This window comes from Carcharhinus amblyrhynchos, chromosome 2, assembly GCF_965287045.1.
Source record: "Carcharhinus amblyrhynchos chromosome 2, sCarAmb.v2.hapA, whole genome shotgun sequence".
Classification (NCBI taxonomy): Eukaryota; Metazoa; Chordata; class Chondrichthyes; order Carcharhiniformes; family Carcharhinidae; genus Carcharhinus; species Carcharhinus amblyrhynchos.
The window spans coordinates 22,026,672-22,037,830 of NC_137325.1; the positions used below are offsets into that span (position 1 = coordinate 22,026,672).

An 11,159-nucleotide genomic window follows, 5' to 3' on the forward strand; every position below is an offset into this window, starting at 1 on the left:
CTACCTCACAGCGCCAGGGATCTAGGTTCAATTCTAGTCTTGGGTAACTGTCTGTGTGGAGTTTATACATTCTGCTGTGTCAACACTGGTTTCCTCTGGGTGCTCTGGTTTCCTCCCACACTCCAAAGATGCGTGGCTTAGGTTGATCGGTCATGCTGAATTGCCCCTGGAGTTAGGGAGATTAGCCGGGTAAATACGTGGGGTTACAAGGGATTAGAACATGGGTGGGATTGTTGTCACGGCAGGCTTGGTGAACCAAATGGCCCCTATCTGCACTGTAGGGATTCTATAATTTCTTAGTACGGAAGCAGCACTCGGTCACAACTGTGACAACACACCCTCTCCTCATTCTTCTTCACTTGTCTGCAGCCTTTAACCTTTTTGATCACAGCATTCTTCTGCACTAGTGCTCCACACTTGACTGGTTAGGTGAAACTGCAGTCGACTGGTTTCGATTTGGTCCGTTCTGAAGCAGCCAGAAAGTCATGAGTAATAACATTTCTTCCTGCTCCAAACTTCTGCTGCTCCCTCAAGAATCCAACTTCAGCCCCCCTAACTGCTTATGGACATGCTGCCACTTAGCAATGTCACCTGGAAACACAATGGGCACGATCTTTTGGCCTCACTGTACTAGTTGATTAGCATAACAGAACAGGAAAATAGAACATGACCCGAAAAATAAAAATCGCATCGGGTTGCTCGGGGTCTTCCCCAGCAACTTTTTCCTGTGCAAACAGAGTTGCGCCCAAAATAGGCGTGACGTCAGTTTCCATGCATTTGAATAGGTTTACGTCTAATTAGCGAGCTTGGAACGGCTCTTTCCCCTTTTCTGTACCTTTCCCACCTCTGCGTTACATCACGCCCACACAATTCACAGATGGTCAATAAAAGTCTGGGCCAGGTGCAGCAGTAGTGAAGGGAAGAAAGGAGGTAACTTCCATTGAGTGGCAGGCCCCAGAGTGCAAGGGGGTTTTTCTGGCAGTGCAGAGTTGCTGGATAAGGTGGGGGCTTGCGTGAGTGCTGGTGTTTGGGAGGGGCCCATGCCAGTCTATGGGTCTGCAGGTTGGGGTCACCACTGCCTCCAAAGCCATAGTGCATGCAATCCCCCTGGCTGCAGAGAGATTCCTGAAGGATGCTGCATGAGGTCCACCACCAACTCATGAATATTGACGTATTTGCTTTGCTCTTTGGCTGTTGGACAGGCAGTATTGCTGATTCCAGACCTTGCATCCCAGGCTCCACTAAGAGTAACAGGCAGCAGATCTAGCAGCTGCTGTCCCAATCAAAGGAATGCAACAGGTGTTAACATGGCCTCTCACACCTGGTGTGCGGGGGTGAATGTCGTGCCCCCCTGCCACATCCTCCGGGGTTCGGACATTCCCGGGCTGTTTGAGGACTAACCCAAGCCGGTGGGATGGCTCAGGGGGGATGTGGGATACCTGGTGAGGACCTGGCTGATGACACCCATGTGGAGGCTAGCAAACGAGGCAGAAACCCTCTTCAATGAAGTCAACAATGCCACCAAGCCCATTGTCGATCAGTGCAACAGGCTCCTGAAAATGTGGTTGAGCTGCCTGGACTGCTTGAGTGATACCCTCCAGTATAGTTCCCTCAAGGTTTCCCAGATCATCGTCTGCTGTGCACTCCGCACTCTGGTGCAGCAGGGAGGAGACTGCCTGGAGGATGAGGAGTGGGGGATGTGGAGGAAGAGGCCAAAGAGGAACCAGAGGATGGAGAGCAGCACTGGCGAAGCCCTCATCATGGCAAGGTTCATCCACTAGCTGCCAAGCAGTCTGACAGCTGCTACCCCCACCATGCCCTGGGAGGTGTTACCACCCACCACCTCCCCTCATCCACACCACCCCATGGGTCTGATTGACATCACACCAGGGTGATGGCCTGGGTTGGCTGTGCAAGTTTTTGGTTGAGGCAGAAGAGTGATGACGACTCGCTATGCGGCATACTGATGTTGCCCTGGTTCAACACGAGTCTGATCTTAGCCTGTTTTCTGACGGCACACTGGCATCAGGGCATATGTATGACTGAGAGAGGCACTGTGTCATCGTGCCACCCTGTTCATCCTGCTGCATTTACTTTAGTTGGTATATACTTGTGGAAGTTTTTATAGTCCTTTTGTATTTGTACCTAGTTTACCCTTATTCTAATTTCTCTCTCTATATTCATTTTTAGTCGTGTTTGTTAGTTCCAAAATTTTCCTAATTTTCTAGTCTATGATGAACCTATACCAGGCGGTATGCTTTTTCTATTAATTTGATATCCCTTGACTTAGTCAGCAGGAATGTTTCATTCTTCTCATAGAATCTTTCTTTCTCAAATGTTTTACTGTTGCGAATTATTACATATCTCCTCAAATGCCTGCCACCGTCTTAATGTTATAGCCTATTTCCCTAGCCAACTCTGTCTTCATGCCTTTGTTATTGCATTTATTTAAGTTTAAGACATTAGTTGCACACCCATGTTTCTCACCTTCAAACTTTGATTTGATTTAATATTGTCACATGTATTGGGATACAGTGGAAAATATTGGTTCTAGCGCCTATACAGACAAAATCGGTTTCATGTCAGCATGAATTCCCCATGGGATTTTTCATCGGTGCTTGCTGTGGTGGATTGGAAAACCTAAGTGTGGGCATGTAATTTTTATTTGCATCCCATTTAATGGATACATGTGGAGGCCTGATGGGAATCTCCCCCCCCCCCCGCCCCGCCTCCCAAAACACAATTCCGTGGCACCAGCAGAAAACATACCTGTCTAGAATACATCCAGCACAATATGGGAGGCAGAGGGTTCCAGGGTTCAGGATAGAGGCTGCCAACAAAGTGGATCCCAAGAACCAGTGCTGTAGGTGTGGGACGCATCCATGAGTGGATCTTTCAGACAAGGAAGTCCATCTTGCAGCCTCAGTGTGTTCTTGGGGATCCATCTTTTTCAGAAGATGTTACATCAACGATGGGTTGGTGATGTGGATGACTTTTCAATCTGGCACCCAGATGAGATGGTGGGAGTCACACCACCATGCTCATCCTTTGCAAAACCCCCAGGTGCATAATTAATAAAGTTGAGGTCAGAAGATATGGCATGGTTCCCTATCAGCCTCCTAAGGGGACGCATTCCAAGTTTCTGCCCCAGCCGCAGGACCTAATCCCAGATGGGAGAATTCCACTTTAAGATTTGAGCATTGTTGAAAACTGACAATCACCTGGCAGAACATCTCAGGCTACTTACAATGTCAAACAAATTAAACTTAAAGACCAAATAACTGCGATGGCTTATTGCCAGCTATTGACCATGCTCACAGTGTGTTCCTTTATTTTCAGTTCTCGTTGGGCAGAATTCTCCCATCCTGTCCACAGAAAGTTAGCTGGCGGGCGGGAGCCAAAAAGTTGGAAACCTGCTGGCATAAAATCATGTAACAATTCTCCCAATGCTGGATTCCTGTGATGTGAAGGCTAATTGTATTTATTTACATCTTATGAATACTCATTAAAACAGCTGCCTATTGGCATCCCATCAGGCGTTTTGATTTTGCATCATACCAGTGTGAAATTATGCTGCTCTAAAGTCCAGTTGCTAAAAACTAGCATGCACAAGACAATCCTCCGTTCACAAGAGAGTAGAGTGAATGCAACAGATGCGCTGTTCACCATTCTGCTGGGGCAGACTGGTTCCTGCCTTTCATTTCCACGCTGAGCTAGTCTTCATGTACAGCACTGTGCTGCTGCACCCAAGGACTTTGTGTCACTGTCTCAGATTAGTACTGTACCTGAGATTGAGGAGTACAGGGGTCTCCTTGTCCCTTGCAAGGAGACCAGTGTCTATTTGGACAGGATTGTGCTGCCGGACTCATTCAGCCGCTGCAACCAAGGTCCAAAGTTTAACTGGGAATGGAATGGAACGTGATGCCAGGTGGTAGCCTGATGAAGACCAGGGGTGGGCAGTGTGGAAGCAGTACTGTGCAAGTCAGGAGGTGGTGGTGGAAGGGCAGGGTGGTTAAATCAAGGAACAGACTTCTTAAAGCTGCGAGCATTTTCCCTCTGGGTTACCATCCTGTATGGTTTGGTGAAGACTAGAGAGAGTGGTATTAGTGTGCTGGACTAATACTTAAATATGACGCCAGGACCTTCGAGTCCACCAATTGGCAAGCAGACAAATGAGCTTCCCAATTTGCCAGGTGACTCAGTGAATCATGCCTGTGCATAATTTTTGTGGTTCCAGGCACAGAATCTGACATGGTATCCTGCCATTCTGACCAGCAGGAAAGACTGCCATTCTAAGTCTCAAAATGGGAGAATTCTGCTCATCGTTTTTGACTTAGCTTAGTGGTTCTCAAACTTTAATTTGCAGACCACATGGGAGGAACAAAAGTTTTCAAGGAGCTCATATTCTTAATAATACCCCACTTCTTTCGCTTGCTGCTGCAAAAAAAATCTCATTATAGTTAATGGGAAGAATGGCTCTGGTTTTTTGAGGCATCAATGAGGCGATGTCCAATTCCAAGTTGAAGAGCTTCAATCTTGTGTTGGGCTCCACGTTTCCTCTTTGTTTTTAGCCCCACAAGTGTTGAAAACAATTTGTAACATCAATGTAAATCTTACTTATAAAAACAAGTTGCTGTTGCTTATGCTTATAACATGCCAAACAGACATGGAGCCAGTCTGATTGTATAACATCACTCAAGCAATGGGGATGAGAGCTCTGCCCATTTCTTTCCTGCGACCTTGATGGGTCCATCCGTTGCATTGTGAACCAGCGTGTAGAGCATCTAGCCACTAAATTGCGCTTCTTTAAATCCAAGTGCCCATGCACCAATGAAATTCCATCTTGGTATGAGCTAGTTACTAATTTGTTAGATCTATTGGCCATTTGTTCTATTTTGTACAGACACAGTGGTGTGTTAAGCTCTTTAGTTTTTTTGAATCCGTTCTTAGCAGATTACTGCTATTGATTTTATGCTGTATCTCACTTTTGCAAAATAGTGATGCCTTCCAAAATATTAAATATTTAAAGTGTAGGAGCTGGGAATCACCAAATTCTGTGGCACTAACTACAACTCCTCTTTACACCACCACTTTTCCCCTCCATATTGTTTCAAAAATCTTTTCAAACAACAGTCTATTGAGTAAAGTAATTGATTTAAGTAGGTGTTAGCAGAATTTATAATACTGGGAATGGGGTACTTGAACCTAAATCAGTTTTCATAGCCGACTTATGAAGCCATATCTTTCCCTGTGCTTTACAGTTTTTAGTTTTAGCACCCGAACAGAGAAAATAAATTAAGCCTTCAAAAGGATAAATTTCAGAGATAATCAGCAAGAAGAACATTTGAATCTCACTAAACTCGTATTACTTAAGTGGGGATTGTTATGTAAATAGCAAATGTGTAGTTAATGATGAAATGAACCGTTTGTACTTTGTCTTTGGTATGGACCATGTGAAGTTGAATTTCATGAGCCAAAGATTCAGCTACAATCCCAGCATCCTATGAGACTTCCTATTTTATAGGGTCCAATTTTGCTACTTTGTGTACTCTATGCTGCAAAGTATTTTATAGAATCCTGCCCACAGCAATGTTGCAGCATCAGTTATTGTATACTATATTGTCTTAATCGTACACTTCACGTCTCACCCTGTCATCTGTGGGATGATTTTCGGGCTTTGAACCTTGTGAGATTTCACAAAGTTATAATCTACCTTGAATCTCACCAATGTGAGTGATGCCCAATAATTCTGCACCTTAGGGTCCAATACAAGCAAAGCCTTTCGTCCATATTCAAGGTGGAGCCAGCCCATAGCAGTTACAGCCTTTATATCATGAGTCAGTGGTTTGAAACCAAAAAATGTTATTTAGATCACCTGCTGTAATGCACCTGAAATTACACTATTTTTCAGTTGTTTGGGATCAGAAGCGTAATTTATGTCAATATTTAAACAGCTTATTAGAAGTAGTATCCCAAACACAACCCAAATTAATTAATTTCCTCAATTTGGCACTGCCTGTTGGGTTTTGGGAAGTGCGCAAATTAATCTATTTTTGTTGCAAAGTCTACATAATGGCGTTACTCAGTGTTCCTCATTTTGAGATCTTGGCACATTGAGAACTCTTATTTTTAAGGGCGAATAGCAGTCAGAAATTGTTTTAACTAATCCACCTTTCTCTGGAAAGAACAGTGAATTTATTGGTGCAAATTTGTAAAAAGTCAATGTTAAAGATTGCTGAAAATCTTGTATGTTTCCATTTCTGTGCCTTCTGTCCACATCAGATGAAGCACAATGAGGCTATGTAACAGTATGAAGCTCCCTCTGCATAGCCTCAATACATGTTGAAATTTTTAAATCTCTGTAGAGTGGGCCCCACATTAGTATTACCTTTTGGTTGTTTTAATGTTGAATATTTGTAGATTCTAGGACCTTTCTGGTATATTGTTACTAGAGAGATTCTAGTCTTTTCTTTGAAGCTTATTGAGGAAATCTGTAACTGAAAGTTGTCAGTTGGCAGGCGCTCGGGCATACCTGTAAATATCTGGCACCATCTTTACATTCTTGTTCTGATGCTCAATGCTGTTTTCTTGCAGATTTCAATAAGCACTTGCCTGGAGTCATATTTTCAATGAAGGTTTATACTGCATTAGCAGGAACTATTACCACACTTAAACTGTTGCTAATCTGTTTTATTTCCTGGGCTGTTGTGATGAATCTCTGGACAAGCATTTCTGGAATTTTTAATGAACAGTATTTACAAATAGAAACTTAAAAATAAAAGTTACTGCGGTTTTATGAGATCTCCAGTGAAAACTATGACCTCAGAACAAGAATGTTGATTTGGTGCCAAATGCCTGGTGGTTTTGGAAGGTTGAGTATCCATCCACTAAAATTTTCATGTACAACAGATTTTACCAGCCCATGTTTCAAAAAGGCTGCAGTTGTCTTCTGACCAGTCTCACCTCCCCCCCAACTTAATTAAATGGTTTTCAATGCAATTTTGCCTGTTCATTTTGAATAAATGCACTTAAAGAAAAATTCCACAGTTTTCAAATGCTAAACTGTCTCTTAATTCCCATGTTGGTGGATGGCTATACAGTTCATTAAATTCTCAGAATGATTACGTATGCTTCATTGTTGCTGAAACTGGAATTTTAAACAGCAATGATCACAGTAAATCAGATGATATGCTGTTTCATAATGAAGTAAAGCTGATCACTGAACAGTTAATTTTTATTTGATAAGAGAATTTTACAGATTAGAAAGTTGTGAATTTTCAAAAGCCCTTATCAACAGTATCAAAAGATGGTTGAAAATACAAAGAAATGTCAAAAATCCAAAGCATTGGTGTGTGGGTTCAAGGCTTATAGGTATATCATATTATGCACATATTCCATCTGATTCACAGAGTACCCATTCAGTATAGGTCCCTACAACTGAATTGCAATTTAGAATAATGCTGTAGGTCATTGTTTTGTATCATTTTTGACATGTTAGAGGAACTAAGCCTTAATGGGGAAAGATGATCTGTGCTATGATATTTATGCCTCTAGTTGCTCTGACTTGAATAACAAATGGAACATGGGTGTTTGAGAGACCACCAACTGTTACAATAAATGCAGCATTACATGTCTGCAGTAAGACTGTCAGCCCACTCAGTTTTAGGATGTTCTTGATGAGGTTTTTTTTTGTCGAGCTCCTGAAAATGCAGTGACAGTTGCAGTTGCCCCACACAATTTGATTTCCACCATTGTATAAAAATCGGTGGACAGATTTGCCATATTTTAAATTTCCCAATGGTTTGCAATATAGTTTTAGATTTCGGTCTGGCTCACTATCACTTTTGATTTTTACAAAGGCATCAACCAATCATCTGATTCTACTGTTATTAGATTAATTTCTGTTACGTATCAACTACTGACTTATGTTATTCTTATACTTGTCTTAAGCAAGTATAAACACAGACATCAAGATAAACCTTACAGTAGTTCACTATAAAAAATTAACCATTTACACATGATAGACAACATATGGGAATAGGTCCAAACCTAGATGATAGATGAATATTTCACAATTTTTATGAAGTATTGTTTTAAGGCAAGTACAAAATGTATAAAGTATTTATTTGGTCGGGTCATCAGTATTACTGCTCCAAGTGGCATTTTGCCATAATCACAGATTTCATGTGTTAATGAGGGATTTTGATGATCAGAGTGCTTTTGTTTCTGCCTGGTTGCTGTTTAAATGGCCTCACAGTTTTTACTTCAGTCAGTGCAAAGACGATATTAAGTAGGTTGAAGTAGAATATTGAAGTAAAGTAATTATCTGTGACAAAAAAATTGGGCAGAATTGTGGAAATGAGTTGATTTATATTGTTAAGTGCTCTTAATAAATTGGCTGTGAATCATTATCTTCCACTGCTGGAGCATACCCCAGCGACAAATTTGCAACAATGTTCTGATTTCTTGGCCAACTGAGATTTGTTTTTCTGCAAACTTGGTCACTTTTTTCAAGACCACTCCCACTGTCACTGCTTCCTCTCTTTTTTTTCGTTTTTGAATTATTAAGCAACAGTAACATTGAAAATAGTAACAAGGCTCTCAAGGTCCTTTATTTTCATTGCTGAAGACAGCCTGCTACTCCAAATCCAGAATCCATGAGGCATAATACTTTTCTTAAGTCAGCATATCTTGGAGATTTTTCTTTTTTTTCCTGAGATAAACAACAACCCTAACCATTTTGTTTGCCAGCCCCTTGGGGCTACTGAGGCCAATTGTCCAGAATACTTGGACTTCCTATTTCAAGTACACAGGAACAGAAGTAAGTCACTTCACCCCTCGAACCTGTTCTGCCATCTCAGTAAGATTACAACCTTTGCTCAATGAAAATCTATCAATTTCATTAGTTGCTTTTTGCAGAATTGAATTCCAAACTTCTAACATCCTTTTGCATGCATCAATGTTTCTTAATTTCACTCCTGAGTGGTATAGCTTTTCTTTTGGATCATATCCCCAAGTCCTTGGGTGAAATCATCCCAAAATTTATAATTGTCAGTTTGAGACTGAAGATCAGTATATAAGCCTCCAGCTGTACAGCCAAGCTTTTACTCCAGATGTTCTGACACTGTGCAGTTTACTGGTTAGAACCTAATGATGCTGGGCTGAGAATGGGATGCTATATTTAAATATGCAACCCCCTATAGTGATTGCTGATCACTTTTGACCTTGGCCATGTTCTTACCTGAAATCCATACAATAGCACTTTTTAATCCATACTCAGTGAATTGCAGTCAAGACCTGAAAATATGGTCAATATTCTTCCTGCCTCCACCCATATGCACACCCCCTAATTGGGGGATGCCAACTAAGTCTGAGTCCCTTGCAAACCAAATGGTCATTATTAATTGTTAAGACAGTCAAGGTACCTGCAAGATCTTCTGATGATGCATTTAAAGAGTAAGTGTTAATCTTGTGTCACAGAAAGTGTGATTAAATTCTACAGAAACGCATCTTACAAACTGTAAATAGGAACTATTGTCACTATTGTTTTTGTTACTTACTGTTTAGGAATTGCATTCTGAACCACTTCCTGTTCTTGTGACTTTCCAGCATTTGGACTCAGCCTGTGGTAACGAGAAGTCATCTTTTATGATATACAATGGAACTCTATTGGTACATGTAAGTGCTATTTTAAAGTATGGCAGTGGCACCATAAATTACAGTGAACTATGTCATCCACTTCACACTCGCGGCAGTGAATCCATGTTTGGGCTTAATCTGAACTCTTGTTTAATTTTTTGAATTTGTGATGATGCAAACTGCCTGCTGGTTCTGAAATAGATTAGCTAAATCGTATGAAAACATTGCTGTGGCAAATGCAAAAGTGATCATTTTTTTGAAAATGTGGGGTTTACTTCACTGCTTCCACATTAATTCAGATACAGCTTAAAAAAAACTCCCTATTTCCTTTTCATAAATATTTCCGTCCTTACAAACTGCTCTTAACTATCAAAACATCTCTCACTGAGAATCCTGCCTAATCACCAATTGTCATTATAGTTTTTGATAAAGATCCCAGTGGTAATGCTACATATCTTTGAAACTTTGATCTTGCCATTTTAACTCTTGGACAGCTTGGACATCTAATTGCAATTTTTTTTACTTTCTTTCCATTTATGGACATCTGCTGTTTCCCTAAGGGCATTCCATGCATGTAACTAGCAATATGAGCTTCTGTAGCTGGATTCAGATCTGTAATTTCTTTGATTACATCATCTTAGTTTGGTCCTATGTAAATAGTAACTTAGAATTGCTTTCCAATTATTCCAATTGCAAACACTATTGCAGCAGGAATTTGGAGCCTGTTTTAATAAGTAACCATTAAAGAAATTAGTTAAAGCTTTTTACAACCTTGAATGCCCTAAACTACTAATTTAGGTATTTTTGAATTGCCCTTTAATTTAGGGACTGTATTCAATTTGGGCACAGTAAGATCCCACAAGTAGCGATGTCGTAGTAACCAGATAATGTGTTTTTGTGATGTTAGCTGAAGGATTAATATCGGCCAACATGCCAGGAATAATTGCCCTTTACTTTCATGAAGTAGTGGAATGCTTTATGCCACCTGAAAGGGCCTTGGCTTTACACCTCAGTGTAGCACTCTTTTTCAGTGCTGAATTGAAATACCAACCCAGATGTTGTGTTCAGATCCCTAGAATGGGATTTGAATCCACAACTTCCTGACTCTGGAGGCGAGAGTGCTACCACTAAGTAACAGCTAAGACATTAAATTATAAATCAATGAAATATTGAATTACTTTGTGAGGCTGGCAATAGACAAGATATTCCTCAAGCTTATGGTGTATGTAATAGAATATAGTCCATTTTATAATGCTTTTCTGTTGTTTCAAGAAGTTTTATGCAATTTAAAGGATTAAACAAATTGTTTTACTGGAGGTTCCATGTTTACTACTAAAATGTCATTTCCTAATGAATGTTCTTTCACTCCCAACAGAATAGTGATTATATTTATTATTGTCAAAATCTTCTTCTACATCTGCTGGTATCGCTCAAGGCAGCGACAACTGGATGCTTACCTGAGCAATCCACGGAATGCCCAGATAGTGATTGTTGGGGGCAGAGCCTATCTACATCAACTC

At 40.8% G+C, this 11,159-nt stretch overlaps 1 protein-coding gene across 2 annotated transcripts in view; it reads left to right on the top strand.

Moving 5' to 3' along the window:
• LOC145360386 (uncharacterized) overlaps positions 1–11,159 on the top strand; it is a 40,740-nt gene that overhangs the window by 21,995 nt on the left and 7,586 nt on the right. The window contains exons 2-3 of one of the 2 annotated variants that reach the window (XM_080215581.1): positions 9,568–9,678; positions 11,015–11,148. In XM_080215581.1, the coding sequence (XP_080071707.1) occupies positions 9,659–9,678; positions 11,015–11,148 (154 nt within the window). In that variant the 5' untranslated portion in view covers positions 9,568–9,658. The remainder of the gene's footprint in view (positions 1–9,567; positions 9,679–11,014; positions 11,149–11,159) is intronic. The other variant, XM_080215589.1, reaches the window with a different exon arrangement.